The following is a 25,928-nucleotide window of genomic DNA, read 5'->3' as shown; positions in this document are numbered from 1 at the left end:
GACGTATGTCAGTGGCTCGAGCGAGTCGAAGAAAATAATTCAAGATGGCGGAAAACGCTTCAGGACATCGTATTTATGTATATATCTGATATGTTTGGCATTTAATCTCACATACTGTGTGACTTATCGAGAAATAACTACTTCTAAATCCAAAAACATCGTTCTTGTGACTTAACAATAACTTTTAAGACGTGGTTTAAGGTAGCACCGGAGAATTTCTGTTTACTGTTGCCAAGCAACCAGGGGTAGGCTAGGCACGCCCGGGAGCGCCCACAAGTGAGTGCATGTCGCTCTCTTTAAGCTAATATGACTGTAGGGTTACTTTTGGCTACCCTCTGTTCTAAAGTTTCCTTTCAATCTCTGTTATTTTGTCGTCTCCCAGAGCAACACTCATTTTCTTACTTTTGTGTTCTTTTTGCTCCACTCTTCGCTTTCTCTTTAAGTCCTTTCTTTCGTTTCGTTTTATGGTTCTGCGGAGGCTCCACGCAGCTGATGTTTATACGTGCTCTGGTGTGTGCGTCGAGCCGGCATGTGTGTGTGTGGTAGAGTGAGGAAGAAGTGAGAGAGTGATGGCGATTTTCTTCGGAGTGAGTAGCGACTCTAGAGTCTTAGTGAGAGAAACAAAGTGTCTCCCCTGTTCTTTCTGACCACGGTGGGAAATCTGGAGCGGGAGAAGTTAACCCTCTCCTTGATTTCATGTTGTTTATGGAGAAGGAGAACCAGGAAATGAGTCGGGGGAAATACAACGCTACCAAGTGATTTTTCGAGAGGTGCATCAAAGAGTATAGACGTAACAAGAGGCGAAACTCAATGGAACTGCAGCTCCGCCATCTTGGACTGAATGTAACACAACGTTCTATTGAGTTTCACCTCTTGTTGCTTCTATACTCTTTGGGTACATGTCGGGCGGGATGCAACGCAAACAAAATATCACGTAATTATCGCGAGACTTTCGGTATAATATCGTGCAACGTGATATCGCGATATTGAGTCGATAAATCGTGCACCCCTAGTGCTTATTAACCGATGCGATAACTCTGTATAACTGTTTCACAGCATCATTTCCAAATTGATGTGTTATGTATTTCTTTTATAAATAATATTATCACTTATTTTTTCCTAGGCCTGAGCAAACTTAATTGGCTTTTGTTATACTGTGATTGACAGCCTGTTGCAGGTGTTCTTCTCTCACTCTTTGCTATCTCTGTAAGTCTTTTCTCCATCACTCTCTCTTTTTGTCTGTTACTACAGTATGTTTCCATTTCTGTATTCACGCAGCCATTGATCTGCATCCCACTGCCCGTCCTTTTCTCTTTTCTCTTCGTACTTGCCTCTCTCCACCTCTGCTTCCCTCTACTCTGCACACAGCCCAGTGTGAACTAACGGTTCAATTTGTAATTAATCACATAAAGGTCATAAGAAGCAGCTAAAAGCTCTCCTGGCACTATATATTTTTTTATTTGATTCACAATCCCTGTTGTGAGATTCTCCACATCAATTGTTGACACTAGGATAGTTGGCTGTACTTTGTATCTACAGTGTCGATATTAAAAAAGGTCTCTAGCTAATTGCATTATAAATAGAAAACAAATCAAACTAGCAGGAGGAGGTGTTGTTATTTTTGCCAATGTTATCCTACAGACAGCCAGACTCTGCATGGGCTAACTGACAGAAGTCATATTTATGGCCCTTTAATGTTTTGTATTTTCAAAACACTGCATAATAAATCATGTTAATCCTTGATTAATAATCACCAGCTCAACCTTCAGCAATTAGGCCCATAAAACGGACTTCACTGGAATGACTGGAGGACATGTTGGAGTAGCCAAAGCAACACACAAACCACATAGATTTAGGGGAGACATATAGACATTTTGTCTCTGTGTTCCTGTCTTCGTGCTCCCTGACAGACAAGGAAAAACACATCAAAGCTTTTCTAAATGTCATCCTAATTATCACAGAAGTCACCTAGAAATATCAAAAAAATATACCAAAATACCAAAGCCTCAAGTTTTTTTCTCATCATGTAGCCTAACCCATCAAATGTATCTTCAGCTCTCAAAGCCCTGTCAGAACTGGAAGGGAGTCAATAGCAAGTCAGGCTGTGTGTGTGTGCGTGTGTGTGTGTGTGTGTGTGTGTGTGTGTGTGTGTGTGTGTGTGTGTGTGTGTGTGTGTGTGTGTGTGATTAACCATGAGTCACATCTGACATACAGACAGCGGTGATGACCAAAGGTAAACTTTGCTGACTTCCAAGAATAAACTACTTCTAGGACTACTTATACTAGTACCAATTATTATGAGTTGGCTTGCTTCTAAAGCAATGCATTGATACAGCTACTACTACTACCAGGACTAACTTGAGTGCTGGTGACACCACTATTTTCTTTAATCTGCGATACAAACAAAAGCTCACTTTTCACACCAATTTTAAAACAAGGGACTTCAAACCTGCATTCACCCCCTAACTGACCGACAAATCCCCACAGGTGTTCTCACTTAATCTGCCTGATAGGCCTCTTCTAAGAACTGTGTGTACGGACTGTGATTGAAACTCTCTGAACCTTTGTTTATGCTTGCATGGCGTGGCACAGGCCTTCACAGATGGTGCAGGAGTTACAAACTCGCTGAGAACTATTATAACCCATATTGCGGACTCAAATTATCCCACAGCTAACTACCATTCTGTACAGCGCAAATAAGGCACATTTAGAGGACTGCCTGATGGGGGTTGTGACCTGAGTATTGTCTGAAATAGTCGTTCTTTCCCACGTGACACACTATATAGTGCTCTACACAGGGTTTTTCCTGCTATTATACGGCTTAGGTGCAGCGCCTAAGTGTTTTTGCACACTGCCTTAAGCGTGTGAACCATAGACTGTATACAAATTCAAAATAAATCACCTGTAGCTGTATCTACACTGCTGTGGATGTGTTCAACAAAATATGAACTGCCAGAGTGGGAATAATGAGGTACATTATGTAAACTTTTGGTCCCAGAGTGCAATAATTCAGCTACAAAACTGTTGGATTATGCTGTTTGGACAAACCTGATTTTAGGCTGTTTTTAGATTTGTAAAAAGACAGCCTCATTAAAAGGCAATAGGGTAGGAGAAGACTGCGATGTAAGTGTGGGGGTTAACTCGCTTTGTGTTTGGTTTTTCTAGAAACTTGGACTATTAGCTCTTGGCCATATAACAGTATTGTCCTAATAAAACTAAAATGAATGCACATAAAATAATTGTGTAGCACTGTGTCACCGGCTGCTCAGATAAATGCACCAACTACCAGCACAATATCTGACTGAGGATGCAGAAAATCACACTGCACTTTAAATGGCTTCTGCTGGATTCACTAATGATATTAGGGCTGTCAAAATGAACGCGATAGTAACGAGTTAACACAAATTCCTTTTAACGCTCATTTCTTTGACGTGCTATTAACAAACGTGTGTTCTGTGATTTGGGCCCCCGGGCCGCTCCGTAGTTTAAGAAATCAGAAAAGCAATGCAGCAGTAATGTTGTGGATGGCTAGCAGAAGCAATCCTCCTTGAGCGGAACTGGATAAAGAAAAGGGTCTTTTGAATGGCAAGTTCATTTTCAAAGCCCTTCAAGATGGTTCTCTCAACAAGACTAAAGTTACATGTGCTGTCGATGTGAATTGAGTTACCACCTGAGTATGTCAATTCTCACGTACCACTTGCTGACCAAGCGTACGGCTGATGCAGAGAACCCTCCTCCCCCTCGCCAAAGGCAGGCCACGCTGGATAATAAGTCATGTGGTCATATATGTGCCCATCTGTTGTTGGGCTTGATGTGCTTGAGTTTGCCATATTATACTTTCAGCATATTTTTGGAGCATACAGTAACTTTGAGGTTATTCTGGAGAATATTCTAGATTCTAGTATTTGTCATTGTTTTGGTTGTTGCCAAAATAATAAACATTTGCATAAAGCAAGCATATTTGTCTGCGCTCATGTTCTACATTTAGAAAAAATGTGTGATTAATTGCGATTAAATATTATTATAATAGACTATCGATTGACAGAGTTTGTGTGTGTGTGTGTGTGTGTGTGTGTGTGTGTGTGTGTGTATATATATATATATAAATATAAATAAATAAAAAAAGGTCTGATACATAAGTTCCAGCTAATTTCAATAAAAGAGGGAGAGAAAGTAATAAAGGAGAGTCACATATCTGCTCCATTATCTCATGGTGAGTGTGTCGGCCACCCTCCAATGTCCATTACCAAAAAGGGTGTGTGTGTGTGTGTTGTGTGTTTTTGGGAGGCAAAGGAAAGAGGCCATGATGCTCAATAGTCTTAAGTCTAAGCCACACCTGTCCTTCACTTTGTCTATATCTGTCTGCCTTTTACGTTTCACTTTTCCCTTTTTCTTCCCCTCCTTTCCCTCCAGCGCTCCATTACCACTGCTACATAGGGAGAGAGGGAGATAAAAAGGTTGAAAAAGAAAATGAAGAGAGAGGGTTGAGGACTGAGAGGAGTATTAAGTTTGGGGAGAAAAGAGGGAGTGGGGATGTAAAAGAGAGATAGAGACAGAGGGGAAAGGGTGATGAAATAGCGAGACAGAGAAGAAAGGGAGCCCTGGAGAAAAAGAGAGAGCAATGAAGGGATGCAGGATGTGGAGGGGAGGTTAGATCCAGGGGTGGAGAGATAAAATGAGGGCATGATGGAGGGAGTTGAGAGGTCGCACTCTCCTCACCTGTCAGAGCTGTGATTATTCTAAAATACACATCTCTCTCTCTCTCTCTCTCTCTCTCATTACATCTTTTTTACTCTCCCGGCATGTTTTTTGATCTTCAATGATTTCCCATCTCTTTTACCCCTCATCTATTTGTTCTGTTTCATACCTTATTTTTCTCCTCCCTGTGTCCTCCCTCTCTCTTTTCTCTCACTCATCATCCTCTATGCATAATTCATGCTGAGATTCCAGCATGACGGGCGTGGCCATTAAAAATACATGGGGGCGCTGCACCGAGGCCGTTTAGTACTGCCTTACCTCGGAGGAGGAGCGCGACTGGCTAGGGCAGCGAGGGCAGACAGAAAGAGAACAGAGAAAGAAGGAGGGAGGAAAAGGAGGGTGCATGGGTGCTGAGATGAAAGAGCTGGAGCAAAAGAGCGAAAGCCAATAGGCATGAGATGAAAAAAAGAGAGTAAAGGTATGGTCATATCATTTTTAATTCTGCGAATATTTGCTTCATCTTTCATTTACTTCAGGGCCCGTAGGACAAACAAATTCAAGCATGTGGTTCTTGTTTCGGTGCAATTTCCATCTGGCTTTGATGACATCGCGGGTCAGTATTCACCTTTGTTCAGCTTTGACTACACAGAATTGCATTGGTTGGCGAATAGAAACACTGCTGCACTGTGTTTGGAAATGGAGGAGCCCTTATTCTAGCTTGTGCTGTGGCTCTCACAAAACTCCTTTCAATATTCATTATCCAGATTGGAACCATAACATCACTGTATTATATTAAAATGTTATCCAGTCATAACAACACGGTGTGAATTTGAGTCTTATCAGATACCAAAACACAACGTTTGATTGATAATACTATGAGACAGAAACGTACACTCCTTAAGAAATTTAATTTTTATTGCCATTGTTATTTTATTTCTTTTTTTGCTTGTTGATTTCACTATTATTGGGTCTTTTCTTTCTTTTTCTATTCTCTTGTGAAGCACTTTGTGACTTTGACTTTGTGACTGTGTCTGTAAAAGGTGTTACATTAAAAAAAAATATTATTATTATTATTATTATTATATTAATGCATTGCCTTGTGGCAAAAGTTAAGTCAGGTTCAACAGTTTTACTGAGCAACCCTGCATTTTTCTGACGAAGCCCCCTGCATTTGCAAAGTCATTGTGTTAAGCAAGTGGTCTTAATGAAATAAATGGGGAGCCCATTTTTTTCACACAGTGCTAACGTCCGTCTGAACACAGCCTTAGGGAAACTGGAAGCAGGAGAGAGGTATAGTGATGAAGAGAAAGAGAGAAAATGAGAACATTCCGGGAGAGAGAGAGAGACTATTCCTAGCAGGCAATGAATGCAGATTAAAAGAACAAAATGTTTTCTGTCTCTTTCCTCCTTGACCTCCAGCTTAGGGGGGTAAATGGCAAAACCCTGCAAGTAATGCACTCCTGCTCTTTCCCTGTCTCCCTCCCTCCCTCCCTCCCACCCACAAACACAAATGCTAATACTCCCAACCCTCAGTAAACCAATCTCACACGGAAATACCAGCCAAATACACACCACCATAAAGAACGCAAACCATTACGCCATAAATGAGCTCCCATTTCCCATTTTATTCTTCGTCAAACAATAAATCAATTATATCGATCACTTCCATTTGAACAAAAGAAAAACAATACAGGGGATAAAAATGCTACAGTATAGGCCTGAGAGTGTGTGTGTGTGTTTTTGGGAGGCAAAGGAAAGATTCCATGAAGCTAATCAATAGTCTTAAGTCTAAAGGCAGCTACACACCGAGCCGATAATCGGCCGTTGGACAGTCTGGCGAGGTCAGTGACTCGAGTCTGTTTGGTGTGTTCAGTGTCGTCGTCCGTTGGAGGAGCCGTCGGCCTTCATTTTGGCCGACCTGACATGCTCAGTCGGAGACAGGGCAGTCGGGACTCACCCGGAAATGTCAAGTGGGATGACCGTGACTAAGCCTCTCAAAATCTGACGAAAATCTTGTAAACTGACCTTTGTCGATCTGAAATGAAGACAGATTCAGCAACTGCATGGCCTATTTCTCGCTTAAAATGTTTTCAGAAACACGTTTCGGTGAACTATTTTAGTACAATATGAGATCATATTCTGAATGAGTCGCCATTAATGGCCGGTTGAAAAATCCAAAATCCGGAAGCAGCAGCCAGACCCATGTGACGCGTTCGTCCAATCAGCTGCCGGTTTTCATTTTTTTGGGCGACAATACAGATTAGCGCCGCCTGCTGTTACGTCGCTTTGGTGTGTTCTGAGGCACTTTTTTGACCAACTCGGGGAGACTGATCAGTCCAACTGCCTTTTCTGCCGAGGCTCGGCCATCTGGTTGGTCTGTAACGGCCTTTAGCCACACCTGTCCTTCACTTGGTCTATCTCTGTCTGCCTTTATGTTTCACTCACTTTTCCCCCCTTTTTCTTCCCCTCCTTTCCCTCCAGCGCTCCATTACCACTGCTACATAGGGAGAGAGGGAGATGAAAAGGTTGAAAAAGAAAATGAAGAGAGAGGGTTGAGGACTGAGAGGAGTATTAAGTTTGGGGAGAAAAGAGGGAGTGGGGATGTAAACTAGAGATAGAGACAGAGGGAGGGGAAGAGGTGATGAAATAGCGAGAGAAAGAGAAAGAGTGCATTATCCAGCATATGTCATGTTCAATAGAAATCTTCAAAAGAGGACATCTGTTTTAAGCACGCACACACGAGCATGCAAGCATCCTGTCAATGCCCCTTCAAAATATATTTTTGCAGGAGGACCCTGGCTTTCTGCTAATGTTCTTTCCATGTCTTCGTTCTCGCCTTGCTTTCATAAATAATACGCTGCTGCTATTAACATGGTCAGAAAAGGCTGCAGGAGATAGAGAGCAGACAAGAAAGCAGCAGCAAAGGAAGAAAGATAGATTGAGGCATGACAAGAGCAGGAAAGCAGGGATGTGGAAACGCCAAACACTTAACCTCTTTTTTCCTTCATCCTCCCACCTGTTCTCTCTGATCTAATGTAACATCGCTGCAAGATGTAAAAACACCTCGCACAACCCGTCTCTTTCCCTGGAGTCTTCCGCTGCTCTTTTACTGAACTCTTTTCCTCTGACTATTACCGTTTTACTGCCTTCCATCTCCTTATCCATCACCTTTACTGCCCTGCTTCTTTCTGTGTATCACTTTTCACTGGCCTTATCCTCCTCTTATAAAGGGATGGAAAAAAGCAGAGTGAGAGAAAAAAAAAAAAAAAAAGAGTATGGATGAGAGGAAACAAGTGAAAACAGATTAAGAGGTGAATCTGATTAATTAAAAAGGGGAAAATGCAGGAAATTATTTTTTTTTTAAACTCTCCAAACCTTTGTTTATATCTGCTTCTTTCATTGTCAAACACCAATAACCTTCTTAGCTGATGTGCATTGCTTCACATTGAACATACACATGATATTATAGCTCCATACTGAGGGCTGAGCAATTAATCAAAATGTAATCGCAATTACGTTTTCAGCTCCTAACGATCACAAAAATAGAGTAATCGAGAAAAACTAATATTTGGCACATTATGTTTTGCAAGTTAACTCTTATTTTGTCCTGTGTTATGAATGAAGAAAAAAAAAAAAAAGTTGAAACGGGAAAAGTATTAAGGGAAATTTCCTAGTTCTAGGTGTTTTCATTGTTGATTTGTTTAACCGTTTCCATTCAATAATTGCAACATCTTTCCAAAAGTCAATGAGTAATCGTGGTAAATAATCGGGATTTCAATATTGACCAAAATTGATCGGGATTATGATATTTTCCAGCTGCAGCCCTACTATACTGTACTAGCAGCCACTTAGCACTCCGCATCTCATTTTGGAAAGAATCCCTTCCGTTCTTGAAGCCACCGCTGTCTCATTTTCTCTCATCTGTCCTACTTTCACTCACATTTATTAGAAATATTGTATATTCTTTTCAAATCTTTGAATTATTTGGGGTGTTCTTGTTTAAACTTCCCAGATTATTCTACAGTCACAACGTTGGAAATGCTGCTTGAAAGATAAGGCACCAAAATATTAAAAATGTATTCAAATGCTGTATTTTTTCATGTCAACTTCCTCTATACGCCCCCAGTAAGAGCATTAAGAAAGACTCTATGAATCACTTGTCATTCCATTTTAAAGAATTTCTAAGAGAAACAATTGAAACCGCTGAAACAGTCAAAATGTAATCAACATTCTCTCCACCCACGTGGCTCCGCAGCAGAGTGCTGAACTTATCACCCAAGTGCTCATTCTGTCACTTATGATAGCAAACAACACAAGTAAGTAATAAGATAATTTAGCAACCACACAGATCGATTACAGTAAGCAACCAATCAAACATTTGTGATAACAAAAAGCAGATTATGAAGCAGCTGTCCAGCACAGATTGGTTTCTTGTTATTCCAACAATAACAAATGCTGTAACAGCATTTTTCAAAAACAGACAGGGACATCTAGCAGACACAACAGCAAGTCAATACACTTGGAGTGGGGGTACTTTCCATTTCAAACACCTTCCCTAGCAATTTTCAGCCCGCCACCAAATTCACACCTGTATAGCAGAATAATCCCATGTGTATGTGTCTGTTGAGGTTCTCTAACAAGACTGAAAGATGACCCCAATAGTTTTGTAAGATGTAGCATGCAGCACTCTCACTGAGCAAATATGTCACACTCCCCTTACTCATTACACATGCGTATGGCGTGATCACGAGTTTTTGATTTGAGACCAATCTAACAGTGCTGTCATTCTCCACTGCTCAAATGTAATGAAAATAAAAATAAAGACAAAATGACAAGAACACACCTAAAGAGATCTTCACACATCTGTCAGATATGCACAGTTCTAATCAGCTCACCACTGAACCACAGGGGCCACTGACTAGGTTTAATAATTAGAATCGTTTCAGCACTGCTCCATTGTGGTGGGTCACAACAAACCACATTATGTACAATTAGTAAACTTTAGGATGACACTTAGACAGCAGATTTATGTTCACATCTAAAAACAAACGAAGCACATGTCATAGATACGTTACACGTTTCTTATGCACTTTCTTAGCATACAAAAATATACAGGCCACAGTAGGCTACTACTTATTGTATACAAAGCTGCAACTCAAGACAATTTGTATAATGTAGCCTATGTATAAATAAACTGATAAATCATTTAGTATAGACTATGAAATGTCAAAAAAATAGTGAGAAATCAGATTCTGAGAGCCCAAGGTGACATCTTCAAATATTATGTTTTGTCCAACAAACAGGACAAAACACAAAGCTATTCAGTTAACAATTACTGTATACAACACAACAATGACTGTATATAAAACAGAAAGAAGCAGCATTAGCATGTTTGGTTAATTAAACATTTAATCATTTAGGCTATCAAAATTGTTGCATCCAAAATAATGTTACTCTGACACAGACAATACATTCACAGATTTAAGTTGCTGTTATCAAAAGGTATCAATGCATGTATAAAAATACATGACTTACACTCTTATCTACAGAATATTCTACAGTATTCGGTAAGTAAGCCAATAAATCATAATAGCATAGCTTAAACCAACCTCTCACAAGCAACTAGCAGACCTTCACAAATCACACCTACTGTATAAGTGCAAAATTGGAGAAATTCAAAAATTATTGAATGCCCTGTAGGCACTATGACTGTGTGCTAGCTAAAACAGCAGCTTCGGTAGGTAACCAGACACATATGGCACAGTAACGTTACATAATATAAACTCCATTAACAGTTATATCAGCAACTACACAGCAAGGAGTTAAATACACACAGACATCCACAGAATGACATTTAACCTGCAGGAAATAAACCAGCTAGCAAGTGACAAACAGATAGCGTCATCTTAGAGACAGACAGGTTGTATTTGACTCACGTTGTTTGACGTCGAAGTCCATTCTTGGTTTATATCCAATATCCAGCAATACCCCATGGTTTCTGTTGCAGTTAGCTAGCTATAGTCACTTTGTTTGCTCGTTGCCAGACCTATATCACTGCTAGCTAGCCTTGCCAGTCGGAGGTTAACGTTAGCCAATTCCATTATGCTAGCAACACTGGAAAACTACCTGACGTTCATTCGCTGTTATTATTATTATTATTATTATTATTATTATTATTATTATTATATATTATATATTATTATTTAACTGAATTATTATATAACAATTATTTTTTTGATTGCTTTCACCTGGCTGGCTTCCCCTTCTGTAGATTCCAGCATCGCCCGTAAAGGTGCAATATCACCTTTGACCACACAACCTGTCTGACATTTACCAGCCAAACCAGGGGGACGCTGTTTCACTCATTTATTACACTCATTAAATACTGACAAATACATGGCCAAGACAACAAAATAATAAACTGTAATGAAAAAAATAAAATATTTGAATTAAAATGACAGTTCACTTCTCTTACATAATTTACACTCACGTATTACTTAAAAATAATTTGCAATGAGCTTTATTTACATTTCAGCAACCATTGCTAAGAGCAGGCATCAACTTTAATTCATAAAAATGTAAATATTTAATTTTCAAATGCAACACCTCTTCTCTAGAAACAAGTTTTCCCTCTGCGACTTCTCTCATTTTCTCTCCTTGTCGAGTTTGTTTATTTCAAATTAGGGAATCTATTACAGCTGCATCATTCCAATGCAGATAAGCTGTCTTCCAATGCAAGTGGTGAACTCATGCATGCTGAAAACATTTCATCAGGGAACCAAACTTACAATATAAATTCATGTTAAAATACCAAGTTGAGTTTCATCTGTGTAAACAAGTTTCAAGTGTTTGAACCATGGTGTCCTTTCATATAACTAGGCTCACTGTTTGCATGATGATTTGGCCCACTATGATACACAGGCAACACACAGAATAAAATGTTAAAAAATATGAAAACATATTATTGGCTATGTGGTTAGCATTGGCATCTTATACAACTCCAAATCGCATCAGAGTTTTATGGAGTTTACAAATGATCCCCATGTTAACACAAGTTTCCTTGCAACCCCAGAAGACATGATGCTTCTCTCCTTGAATCTCAAATGCATATTTTTGTATAAGCAATATTTCTGACTGGAGTTGAGCCCCAGACACTGCCAACGTGTCATGGCTGCCAACTTCACCTTAATAGTTAGAATGAATCAAAGTAGAGAAGATGTTACCTGACAAAAATGAATACGCGGATTGTTTTTACTTGGCTTAACAAGAAAACCACAGGTGTAATTAATAATATTAATGTTGGCTCAGTTCCATTTAGGTGTGCCATGGAATTAATTCATTTTAATATTATTAGTTACACCTGTGCTTGACAAGTTAAAATGTCCACTGTGAGAAAGGTCTGTAAAGTACACAAATGCGACAGAGTCGCCATTAATGTTATTAGTTACAACTGTGCTTTTCCTGCTATGACAAGTCAAAATGGTCTGCATTATCCAGCTGTGATGTGTGAAACCATTGCCTGTGTGTATTGGCTTCACCTATCCCTGATCTGCACATCAATTCAGCCACAAACCTGATTAAAGGAAGAGGAGAGATAGAGTCTCATTCCACTTTAATGCACTCTAAACAATGGTCTTATCCATACACACACACACATATGCAGATAATACTCATGTCTCTATCTCTTTTACTCTTTCCATTTCCCTCACACACAAACACACACATATTCAATGAATGCCTTTCAGGAAACCCTCTCTCCCACAAACACACACACACACACACACACATTCACAGTCAAGTGGACACAAATAAATCCACACCTTAACACATACACAGTCAACAGTTTCATTAAACACACATCTATTGACCTCTTGGTTTTCATCAGAGAACTTGATTAAACTTGAAATTACATTCCTATTTCATCCCTGTATGTGTGCGTACACATGTCTAAATGTTGTGATTGTGATCGTGTGTGAGCGCGATCAGTGCACCCAAACATTTCCTGCTGCACAAGGACATTGATCGCCATAGTTTACAGTAAAAGAGCTTCTCTTTCTTTTCTTTTTTTAGATAATTTTTTTGGGGCTTTTCTCTTTATTATACAGTGACAGTGAATAGAAGGAAAGGGGGAGAGAGATGGGGGACGACACGCAGCAAAGGGCAGCAGGTCGGATTGAAACCCGCGCCGCCGCAGGACTCAGCCTACATGGGGCGAACACTCTTACTGGGTGAGCTAGAGGGCGCCCCAGAGCTTCTCTTTCTATGAAAACTGAATTTCAAAAAAAGTGGTGAGGAAAAGTTAAAATAAACTGCTGAATATGTGCCAGAGTCCTCAAAGTTAATAACAAACTACATAGTGTTTGTGAAAGTTTCTATATAAAAAATGAATTAAAGTAACCACTAAACATAGTCTATATAGTCCCTTGGATTGTCTACCACACTTACTGTATACTGTATTTGTGTACCTGTACTTATATTCTTTCATATTCTTTATATACAGTATGTTTGCATTATATTTGTTACTACGTGTTGTAAATTAACTATTTATATTGCTGGATGCCTTTTGACTGTATATGGCATTTATTGTATGTCTGTCTGCCCGGAACAAGGGATCCCTCAAGGTTTTTTCCATGCTTCACGTTTTTAGGGGGTGTTTTCCTTATCTGAATCAAGGGTCTAAGAATATAGGTTATGTTATATAAATGCTATATAAATAAAAAGATTTGATTCGACTCATTGAGAGAATAAAGCTCAGCTTCATATTAACACATTTTCAAGCATGTTAATACCTGAAAACCCAGTTCAAAGGATTTGCACCATTCAGCTGCTATAAATCCAATTTAGTCTGTGCTCGCATATTAAATATATGGGTCTTGTAAATGAATCATCTCCAGGCAACACTTAACAAATGAAAGTAATAAATAATTTCAGAAGGACAATTAAGTCTCCCTTCATTAACCATTTGCTAATTAAGGCTGCCTTTGTTAGTAGAGGTTGAATGATCACGTCCTGCCTGTCTGTAGAGACTGTGATGTTTTCCCGCTTTAGGAATGTTCACAAGCACAAGTTGACACAAAGACCCACTCTCATCCTAATGAGTTGTTCTGCTTGCTGTTCAGTGTGCTCTGTGGCTTCATTATCATCACCCTCTTAATGCATAATGCCTCCATGAAAGAAATCAACACCACATCATTACACTCTAGAGGATGCCACGGTCTCTCCTGCTCGCTTTCTCTTTTTGGCTTTTTGGCTTTTTATCTTTCTCTTGTGTCTTTATCCTTCTGTCTTTTTTTTCTTCCACATCTTAGTCCTATGGTCTTTATTTCCCTCATTAAATCCTTTCTCTTTTGCTCTGCCTTTCTGCTTCTTCCTCGCAATGTCTCTGTCACACGCTTTCCCCTCTCTGCCTTCTTGCCCGTCATGATTTCATTCAACATCATTCAACAGTCTGCATGATTAGGACAAGTCTGTAACACCAAACTCTGCCTGATGTTGAGAATAACAATAAATCTGTGGTGGATTGCGTCTGAATTGGCATGTGAATAAACTAACCGCCTTTCCTGTTAATTGCATTTTAATGCAGCTGTTGTCATCCTTGTGAAGATGAATGCCAAATTGATTTGTAATTCAGAGGACGTTGCTGTGCCTGAAAAGGAGATTGTTCTAGTGTGGCTTTTAAGTGCGCAAAAGCCCCAGCCTGCTGTACATTCCAAGGGTTTGAGCAAACATTTGCTCTCGATAATTTGCTTTACATGTGTGTGATTTCATTTGCATGTGCATGGAAGTTTTGTAATATACTGTATACGCATTCTCTCTGTGTCACAAGTGCCTCCTGGGAGCGGGGGATGTTCGTGTCACACAATGTATGGCGCAGAAATCCACCTCAAACAACAGAGAGAGCAGTACTCAGGAAAGCAATCATTGCGGGTGGTAATACACGGGCAGATGACTATATCAGCAATATCACACAGTGCTGCAATTAATTCCCCAGGCAAAGGGAGAGGAAAGGAGGCTGCGGCTGAATTATGGAAGCAATTGGAGGGCTTGTCTGCAGCTATTTCTCCTCATACAATGGTTCACATATGGATATACACATACACATATGTGGTCATACTTTACCAAGATGCAAACCTTGAGTAATGGCTCACACACTCTGCTCACACACCAGCTCATGCACAGCAGGACGTATGCAAGGCAGTATGGGAGAGCGTGGGAAAGACTTCTGCTTCTGACCTTGGCCTTGGAACACACAACTTCATAAAAACCACCAGCAGAGACACATATAATAAGTTGTGTGTGTGTGTGTGTGTGTGTGTGTGTGTGTGTGTGTGTGTGTGTAAGCCTCAAGGGGAATCAAGCGGAATCAAGTGGAACTGACGCCGATTGAGTGAAGGGTAGAGATTTCAGTGTGTGTGTTGTGTGTGTGTAATAGCAGTGTTTCCTATATTCCCTGAGGCAAAATCAGCCCATTTGCTCTCACCAGGGGACAGCCACCACTTATCAATTTATGAATTGAATTTCATTTGCAGCTTCCAACACACAGCGTGGGAGTGTCACTGAGCAAGAGGCGCCCTTCACTTCATTGTAAGATAGTGAGGACTTCCTGGTAAGAGAGGAAACAGCCACAAACACATATAGACAGCTATAGCTATTGATGTGAAGGCAGCTATCGCCTCCTGGCTCTTTAAAAGAAATTTGTTATGGTATGTTTACTAATATATTTGAGTTAACCTACAGTTTTGGTGTTTATATGTTTTATCAGGTTTTCCAGCGCAAACATTAGCAGCTTAATCAAGAGGTGACCAAAACTTGGGGTTAACTGATCCATAATGCTGCTGTAATTACCAACCATGCACAGACACAGTCAATATCCAAGGATGAAGCAGTTACTCTTTGAGGATGAGTTGTTTCAGAGAAAAATAATGAGCGTAAAGTAAAAAAAAAAAAATATATATATATATACACATATATACATATACATACATTACATTGTTATTACATATATATAAAAACATATATATACTGCATATATATATATACATATATATATATATATATATACATACATATATATATATATACATACATATATATATATATACATACATATATATATATATACATACATATATATATATATATATTATACATATATATATATATATACATACATATATATATATATATACATACATATATATATATATATAGATATATATATATATATATATATATATATATATATATATATATATATATATATACATATATATATATATATATATATATTACACTGCGTGAGTGTTTTGATGAGAGAAGCAGAGTAGGGGCAGCAAACTGCACACAGGAGGCAGGTTAGTGATAGAGAGGATGTTCCAGGTATGTGCCCTCCATATTAAACCTGCAATTTGCAAAACCCCAGCACCTATCTACGTATGTACGTACGTTTTTTATAATTAATGTAATATTTTTTTTCACTTCCATTCACTGAGCCTCCCCTGAAGCTGATTGGAGCCCCCTGGGGAGGCCCGCCTCCCACTTTGAAATCTTCTGATTTAAAGGATACTTAAAGTTTATCACAGCTCTTATTTTTTGAGTTTTAGCCATCGTTCCTATCAGTATTAATAAAATGGTACTCATCATATTGTATGCTTAGATCTGTGAATGTGGCAAGATCACTGAAAAGAAGCATCACAGGGCAGGAAACTCCAACAGTCAGATGATCAGATAGATTTTATACAAACCCAAACCACAACTTTTCTTTAACGCTGTGATCTGTACATTTCCTTTTAATGTAGTGTTGAAATTGCCAGCTTAGTGTGTTTAGATGACCCCCATTAGCTCTGTTCTTTTAATATGCTAAATTCCATTGGAATTTCCTCTGAAATGTGCCGCTTCGCCAGCTTGGCTTCCCTACGAGGATTAACAAAGTTTCATTTTATTATATTTTATGTCATCCCCTCTCTCCACTCCGTAATCCCACAAAGCACAAATGGTTACAGATAATCTTCAAAAGAGGAACCAGTAACAAAAGAAACACCAACAACTTTTGTTCGACTTGATTTCTCTGTGATTGTCAGCACGCGGTCCCCCCCCGACGGCTGAGCGCGGTGAAAAAGAAATAAATAGCGGCTGTTTTGCTGAGGATTTTGTTGTGAAATGTAGTTTTAACCTTAACGCGCGTGCACGCGCACGCACACACACACACACACACACTCTCTCAGTGCTGTTAGCTTTCTATGCCCCTTGTGTTGAGTGGGCGACTAGCTGTGACTGGCACTGTTAGATTAGCCTAGTTAAAAAAGACATATGTTTATTGCAGCATGTTTGTGTGTATGTGCGTGTGTGCGAGTCCTCCATACTATTTTCAGACTGTGACACATGCTGCATTATTCATGTTAAACCATGCAGAGAAAGATACAGTCTTGTGTCATTTAATACCACTGCCACGGGCCTCACACACACACACACACACACACACACACACACACACACACACACAATCGCTGGCACACTTAACCAAACATACTGTTATATATCTGTGGACACACACAAGATTTACTCCCACACTCACATACATACAATACACACAAATGTACGCAGACACACACAATGCACTAAATCGTATTAGGCAAATGAGAACGAGGCAGTGCGGAGCCAGAAAGGCGCTCTGTTCAAGTGCTGTTGCTGTGACAGATCCTGGCATAAATCCTGTTTAGTTGTTGTTGTTGTTTAATATGCAAATCTTCCATTCAAAGCACGAGCTGGTTGTTAACAAGTACGTTCAACACACACATACAATCCCGTATGCTCTCCCACACACATGCGCTGTATGGATTTCCAAAAGAAGGGAGGAACAAAATGTGTGGCCACAAACACACACACACACACACACACACACACACACACACACACACACACACACACACTTGCTGTGAAACTGCGTGGGATAGATGTGGATGTGAAATGCCATGGGCGTCATTACTGGACTCATATTTCATAATCATACGGCTATCCATCAGCTCTGTTCAGCTAATGATGACAACACAGACACACACAGACACACACACACACACCTAGAGAGGTACAAGTATTCTCTGTCACAGCTATGAGAGCTTCGGCAAGGATACAAACAAGAGCAGCACAAAGGGAGGAAACTAACACAAAGAGATGCCCTATTGGATAACACACACACACACACACACACACTCACTCACTCACTCACTCACTCACATACACACACAATTGTACGCTGCAGTGAATGAAGTGGCTGTTGACAGATTTCAGCAGTAATTGATACCCGTGTTTGGCAGCCATATTTATTTGGCTCAACCACAAGCGAGGGATGATCTCAGCTGCCCAGCGCACACACACAAATCCCTTCCTTTCAAGTGTCACTTGACACATCTTGACACATCTCTTCTCACACACATACTGTACACACACACACACACACACAGCTGAAAATCACACTTTAGGCTTCTAAAAGCAAATGCACAGGCTAAAATATAATATACCATCTCAATCGGTACAGGAAGAGGTGGCACTGCTGCTGCTGTTGAAAATTCCAGGAAGACTGACTACATTTTAATTGGTTGTCATCATTGAACTTTATCTTGCCAGCAATGATGAGTGAGGAGAATGGTGCAAACGGCATGCACAGAAATGCACACACACACAAAAGAGGAGAAAAGAGAAGAGAAAAGAAAAGCTTTAGCAGTTAAATCTCACCAAAGCCCGTCTACGGAAAGCCTTTTCACTCCCTATTTAGCCCCATTGTACCGAATTTGGTTGCAGTTCCACCAGAGTTCCACTGGGGGTGATCGCGGGCCAGTGCTAAATGAATGGGACTCTATGGAGCTAGACGGCAAAATTTTTCTCTTTCGCCTGATTGTTGTTGAGAAATCTCAGATTTGATTGTAGTTTTTGCAAGTGGATTATAGGTCAAAAGTTGAATGAACGAGTACTTATGTCCTTTTGATTTCTTACAGGTTGAGTTGTTGTTGCCTATAACACGCTAGCAATCTGCTAATGAATGCTGATTGGTCAGTGAAGGACTGATTACGATCGGAGATCCCACTTGACGGCATCTGAAGCAGAACCAGAATGTCTTTTCTAGCACGTGTATTAACAGGGAGAGCCTAACCTGTCAGCTGTGTTGTCGATGCTTCGAGAGAATAAAAGGACGTGATTCAGAGCTTGCCGTAAAGCAGTATCTCTGGCCATATATGTGTATGACGTCACTGACATTTTAAAAGGCTTTTTAGAACAAAAAAGCCCAGCAGTGTGTATTTTCTTGGCCTCCCCTTTCGAATGCAACATTCACATTACTAGACTAAAAATGATATCCTGAGAAAAGTGGATTTTGAGGGGTATAGCTCCATAGAGTCCCATTCATTCTGCACTGGCGTGTGAGCGCCCCCTATATGGAACAAGAGTGGAACTGCAACCAGTTCAGAAGCCGGAAGTGTCGAGAGAGTGAAACGTCTTCCCTTATTAGAAATTCTTTGCCCTTACCTTAAACAGGCGCAAGATGTTGGCCACCATGATGGACACCGAGCTCGCCGCGGCTCCTATCACCCCTACGATTTTATCTGGCTTGGTGAAGATTGGAGGGTCTCCGTTAGCGCAGCGGACATCGGAGCCGTCCCTCTCTATCAAGGCCTGCACAAAAGTCAGGGACTGCTCCAGAGCGTACGTGTCCCTGGAGCAGGTATCCAAGATCCGGGCCCCCAGCGTGATGTTGGGCAGCAACTCGGGGTCCTTGTTGATCAGGTCTATGGCGAACATCATGGCCTCCAAACGATGAATGCCCTTTTCCTTTTTCAGCTCCCCGCAGGGTGTGCCACGGTCCCCCCGAGAGTGCACAGGAAATAATCCGCCGAGGATGATGTCCCCATCCAATCGGATGGAGTGGGCGTACTCAGGCGCTGCCTGGGGGTCTATTGGGATTCGCTGAGTTGAGGTGACGGGAAGGAGCCAAGTGTAGGAAGTAGCCACGAGCAGGAAGATGACAGAGGGAGACTGCGGGTAGGAAGTGGGGTTCCACTGTGGTTCCATGATCAACGATTGATTACCAAACAAGAGCCAAGGTGATCTTAAACGGGGCTTTCGGATGGCTATTCCAAAACTGAGGATGTGTTTTTTGGAAATAATTAAAAGGAGGGCCTTCCTATTGGTCAAAACTGGAGGGGTAAAGGACCCCAGGGGTGGAGCTTGCTGAGCCCCATGAGCGAATCATATTCCAGAATCGACAGTGATAAAGAGAGCAGTAGCGTAGAAACGTGACAGGGATGTAGTAGAAATCTAGTTCAGGAGTTGAGCCTGTAATCCACAAGTCACATCTTCAGTAGAGCCTGTTGAAGAGAGACAGGGAGAGGATGTCTAAGTATCAGTGAAATGTGAACATCAAGCTGCTGCAGGGATGAACAGTCCACCTGACAAACTTGTGTAAACCGCCTCACGGGCAAGGCAAAAATGCAGTCAGGCATACCAAAAACGAGTCAGAAATACACACCCTCACATGGATACAGTCTTTCCAGCAGACCTGTCAAAATGTGCACTGCCATTTTATAATTGAAAACCCAAAGTCTGTCAGTTTGTAATCACCTACACACACACACACACACACACACACACACACACACACGTCTCTAGGCATATCGATGAGTGGAACAGCTGCTAAAATGACAGCAGAGAACCTTGGAGAGAGCCTCAGGCTATTCTCACGAAGGCGCAGACTACCTGCTGCAGTGGAGGTGAGGAAGAGCAGGAGAGAGAGAGAGAGAGAGAGAGAGAGAGAGAGAGAGAGAGAGAGAAACAGAGCGACGAGGAGGAGGGGGGGCGAGGGTAGTAGAGATAGAAAGAGAAACCATGTCAAACAGTGTAAGAGAAACAGAGACAGTGAAAAAAAGACAGAGAGTGGTGCCTCAGAGCGAGTGTGTTGCATCATTCAAACACCTGCTGTTTCTGCTGCAGCTAAATGAACACATTACATCCAGTACACCCTGCAAAAACACACACACACACACACACACACACACAGAGCTGGAAATCACAACAGGTAGATTTAATGTTGAATGTTCTTCACATTAACAGTGCTAAATGTTGATATGCCATTTTGCCTTCAGCCACTGCAGGCAGGTTGCACCTCTTTCCCTGGCAGCCGTAACAATGCCATGCTCTACCCTCTGAACTGCACATTAAGCAGCCGTATCCTTAAAAAGTGCTATAACTTGGTCTGGGTTGGGACTGAAATTGGTTGTGACAAACCAATGGAATGCTAATGTGTTTTCATTAGCTGAGGCCCTAGGGATTTATTTTCTCATTTGCCTCCCATGATCCAAAATTGCTGATTTTATTTTCTGCATGGAGACTGTTTAGCAGATTGAGGAAGCATTTTGTACCTTTCGATCCCTAAATAAGTATTTCATTTTTTCCTTACAAATTTCCTGAAATCTAAAGTTAACAAATAGAGCATTCGTGATATTGCTAGCAAGGGATATTTAGCTCTTAGTAAAGATGTAATGCACAGAGAAATTTAAATCTGAATGAAGAATTACACAAGATATTGCATTAAATTCAGCCCAGTGCCATACAAGGCTGTTTGGTCGACATTTATTTCAGTACACCATTTCTACATATTCAGGCCATCATTCTTTATTATAGGCGTCCTGCTTACCTAAATACACACAGCTTTGCTACTGAGGTGGTCTTTTTTCCCCACACAATTCCCACAGCCTATTAATTAGCCATTAATTCATTCCATTGCTTATATTCTCTTAGAGCAGGGGTCTTCAGCGTTTTTAAGCCAAGGACCCCTCAGCTGAAAAAGAGACGGAGCAGGGAGCCCTTACTATATATAATGAATAAAATTGAGTTGCATATTAAACTGGGCCTACAATAACATGTGGGGGCGGCCTAGAGCCTTTAGATATACCTTTTTATGGTGCATACAATACTAAGGTGTTAAAATAATAATTGTTGACATATTCATGTATTTATACATCATGTTTTAATGTTAAAATATTGAACAGTAGCTGTATCGGTTGATGGCTACCGTACCTATTATAGGCCAGTAAGCCTATCATCAATGTTGTGTAAATTTAAAATAATATGTTGGATTTATGTTTATGTATGTACATATATACTGTATATATACTGCATGTATGTGTATATATATATATATATATAATGTGTAAATTTAAAATAATATGTTGGATTCATGTTTATGTATGTACATATATACTGTATATATACTGCATGTATGTATGTATATATATATATATATATATATATATATATAGTAGTTTAAATATAAAGATAGTTTAAATACATATATTTAAACTATCAAATAATAATTTGGTGGCCCACCTGCAGCAACTCTGATGACCCCCTAGGGATCCCAGACCCCCTGTTGAAGATCTCCGTTTTAGAGAATAATCTCTCAGCTCAAATAGACTACTGCTACTACTACTGCAGCTAGCAGCCAGTTAGCTTAGTTTAGCATAAATACTAAAAGTAGGGGAACACACCTGGCTAGCTCTGTCTGAAAGTAAGAAAACACAACTGACATAATAAGGAGGTGTGTCCGCACATCCGTCCTAAAGACGGCCTTAAGGCAGCACCTGCATTATTACTTGATCTTGAGGACTCATCTATTAGGAGGGGGTGGGGTCCTCTGGTTTATTTTTGCCCCAGGGCCACCTAGTGGGTTAATCTGGCCCTGCCTATATCATGCTCCATGATGATTCTGATGATTTAGGGTAAATTATAACAACACTATTATTCCAAAAAGCTTTCCACTATCTCATGTATAAGTAAAAAAAAAAAAACAATAACAAACAACAGGAAATGACTGTACATACTTAAAGCAACGCATCATTCACAAAATGTTCAACTTCATTCACAAGCCTACCTAATTTCACCCACAGAGTGAACGGGCTTCGGGCTCAGCGCTCATCACAGCCTGAGCAGCTCTCTCGATGAATCCATTTATAACTCTATTCTGTCCCAATTAATGTATCGGTTTCTCTCCACTCTAAATGGAAGTAGGTCAAAGCCACTCGTACACAGCCCCGCTATGATTAAAAACCCTGCTTTATATAGGTTAGCTAGTATTGTACTCGCCGCAATATTGTTAATTCAACACTTTGTCCCTGGCTTCTCTTGGCTCAAGCACACAAAGGGTCCAAATGAGGGTTTGGATCCCTGTTAGCAAGCCCAACTACACACAATTTAATGAATTTTTTAAACAACTGTAATTAAATATAATCTAACAGGATCCACTGGAGCTCACACACTCTGCTTCTCTTGATCATCTTCCTTGCTTTTCATTGTTTCGGCTCTTAATGTTGGGCAGTAATCGGATCTTCCTACACAGAGAGCCACAACATGGACTTAAGTTGATCCAATGGACGTCTTAAATCCAGGGAGAGCACATTCATGATTTAAAACATTCACCCGAGGTGTAACTACATGCAAACGTATCGAGATAGGCACCAACAAGTCAGATCAGTGCAACATGTGTTTCATGACAGAACTAAGGCCCTGAGGTTATTAAAAGTTGTTCTCGTTTACACTCACTGATAATTATCACATTTCCAAGGGGGTGAAAAGTAGTGACATCATCGTCTGTATGTACATATGTCAGTACTACACACCTGCTATTCTTTAGGCCTTACTGTAATCTTAGCTATACTCTTTTAGTCCAGTGCATTGAATTTTTTGAAGATTCTTTTTTTGGGCTTTATTTGATGAAATAGCTGAAGACGGGCAGGGCGGGGGAGAGAGAGAGTGGATGACATACAGCAGAGGGCTGCGGGTCGGACTCCAAACCCGACTACTGCAGTAAGGGGCATACACTCATCCAGGTGAGCTACCAGGGCAACCTCCCTATGCTTGCATTTTCTGACTCTGCTGTAAAGGTTAGTGGCTCAAAGATGAAGAGGGTTAAAGCCCAAGAGGCTGCAGCTGGCTCATCACTCTTCTTAATTTACACCCACATCTGGCTGTGAGTGTTGCCCACTTCTTGCTCTACTATGCTTTTATCCTGTCTTTCTTTCCGTTTGACTCCAGCTCTCTCTCTCTCCATCTCTCCTCTCTCCACACCTGGCCTCCTTGCATTTCCTCTTTCCCCCCTTCCTCTGTCCTCCTTCACCTCCCCAGCGTCTTTATGTCTCCCTTTCTTATTTCTACCACCCTCTGCTTCTCTGCCATCGTCTCCTCCTCTCCCTCTCGCCTCTATCGTCTTCTGCAGGCCTCCTCATCTCTCTGGGGAGCTTGCTGCTCTTTTCAGAAAGGGATAGCATTCCTACCGCCCTGTCCTCTTCTCTCCCTCCCTCTATCCCTCTCTGTAAGTATGGGTTTCCCAGAGTCTCTTGTTCAACAATTGCTTTGATTATGATGGATTTTGATTATGATTTCTCCCCCCCTCCATTCAGTGTGGGCTTACCCACACAGCAAAAAAATAAATACATATTAAGTTAAATGCATAGGTATATGAGACATATCTATACTATTCATATAGATGACATCCATTGCAATGTAATATTGCATAATACTAAAAGAAAATCTGTTTTGGACACATGCTTATTTTCCCATTAATGTTATCTACAGGTGAAAATATTTTCTATATTGTTTTCTGATTGTGTTTATACATGGATAAACACAAAAGCCCAGCTTATATGACTAAGAGACAGAGATAGCTCACACATCATTTCAAACACATGCCTGTGACATGATTAAGCCATGTGTCTGGAGATAAAGCACAGCCCACAGGTTGAGAAATATAAGACTATATGTTGTGAATGGGTTTATGCTCATTATGGAGCCCCCATTGGCTTCTTTCTGTACAGTGGTGGTATAGGGATTGCACCCTGATTAAGACAGTGCCATCCACAGTAAGAACAGAGAAGCAGCATTGCAATGGTATAATTATGCTGGTTTTTCATGTCTCAGTTTTTTGTAATACTCTATAGCCACACAATATTGAGTTACTAAGTGAAGCATACCTCTTTCGTGTGCTAGGAAGACATTTAATCGCCTAACCATTCTTGCACAGAATCCATGTGAAATGAAAATGATGTCTAAAAATCAATACAATTCCATAAAAGATAGGCAGCAAGACAAATTGAGACAATAAATAAGACAGACTGCCTAAAATCCATCACTAGAGGAATGCCAGGATGAGAGAGAAAATACCCACAGAAAAAAAAATAGAGGGAACAGCATTTGGCCAGAATGCAGGAAAAACATGTGAATTGATAGAATATGAGATACCTCAGAAAATCTAATTGATCCGACAGTGTGAAGGGTAAGAAGCTCCGTCTCCAGCCTCCTCCGCGCACTCCTCCTTGGGGTCCCTGTCCGCCTCAGGCAACTTCCTTGCGGAGCTCAGCAGTTTTCCCCTCAAATATCAGTCGTGCTGAACCAGATTTTCCCCCCACAGCAGCAAACGGATTTAAAGACAATTAGACCATCCACAAGACGAAGACAAAAAAAAACAAAAATACATATAGCCGACTTAAAAAGTGTTCCGTCGTGACCAGCAGAGCTGCTTTTAGTGGTGAAAATGGAATTATTAACCCTGCACTTGTTTGAGGTGGACATTGAGGGAAGCTGCCCGTAATGAAGTCAATACCCAAGAATGAGTCTCAGATACACAGAGAGAGAGACAGACAGAGAGAAAGAGAAAGAGAGAGAGAGAAAGAGAGACAGAGAGAGAGAGAGAGAGAGAGAGAGAGAGAGAGAGAGAGAGAGAGAGCAGAGGAATTCATCATACACAGAATCTGTCAGCCATGGTCAATCATATTGGCAAAACGCACCTGCTTTTTATCCATGGTCTTCTCTCAGCTTCCCGCACTTTGCGCATAAACCCTTGCCGTGAAGTCCGCTCGTGCTGCTCCACGGACGCGCGCGCGCGCACACTCCTCTCCAGCTCCTCCGGTCGTCGGTGCTGAAAGGGACAGCGCACGACTCCACAGCCAAATGAAGCAAAAACCCCTCTCTACATGAAACATATGTATCACAGGCATATAGCATGCTCTACCCGCCCGCACAAAATCATCGTCTAATTGCACTGCTGTCGTCCAGCAGACTCCACACATTCAATCAAGTTCATTACTAATCAATCGGATCGATACTTTCCACAATAAAAGGGCTTTGGTTATTTGAAAACATTAATAAGTCATCAAAATATGCTCACACAGGCGTTGCGCCACAATCTTAAT

General features: G+C 40.7%; 1 protein-coding gene across 1 annotated transcript in view; it reads right to left on the bottom strand.

Annotated features, from left to right (window-relative positions):
- Positions 1 to 25,673, bottom strand: part of grm8a (glutamate receptor, metabotropic 8a) — a 406,688-nt gene extending 381,015 nt beyond the window's left edge. The window contains exons 1-2 of the mRNA XM_078242882.1: positions 25,524 to 25,673; positions 19,216 to 20,054 (exon numbers count right to left, since the gene is read on the bottom strand). Of these exons, the coding sequence (XP_078099008.1) occupies positions 19,216 to 19,758 (543 nt within the window). The 5' untranslated portion in view covers positions 19,759 to 20,054; positions 25,524 to 25,673. The remainder of the gene's footprint in view (positions 1 to 19,215; positions 20,055 to 25,523) is intronic.
- Positions 25,674 to 25,928: the final 255 nt, after the last annotated feature.

The sequence above is a fragment of the Sander vitreus genome, chromosome 23, assembly GCF_031162955.1.
Source record: "Sander vitreus isolate 19-12246 chromosome 23, sanVit1, whole genome shotgun sequence".
Taxonomy (NCBI): domain Eukaryota; kingdom Metazoa; phylum Chordata; class Actinopteri; order Perciformes; family Percidae; genus Sander; species Sander vitreus.
Note: the sequence above shows the minus strand (reverse complement) of the source record. Positions and strands in the feature narration are given on the sequence as shown.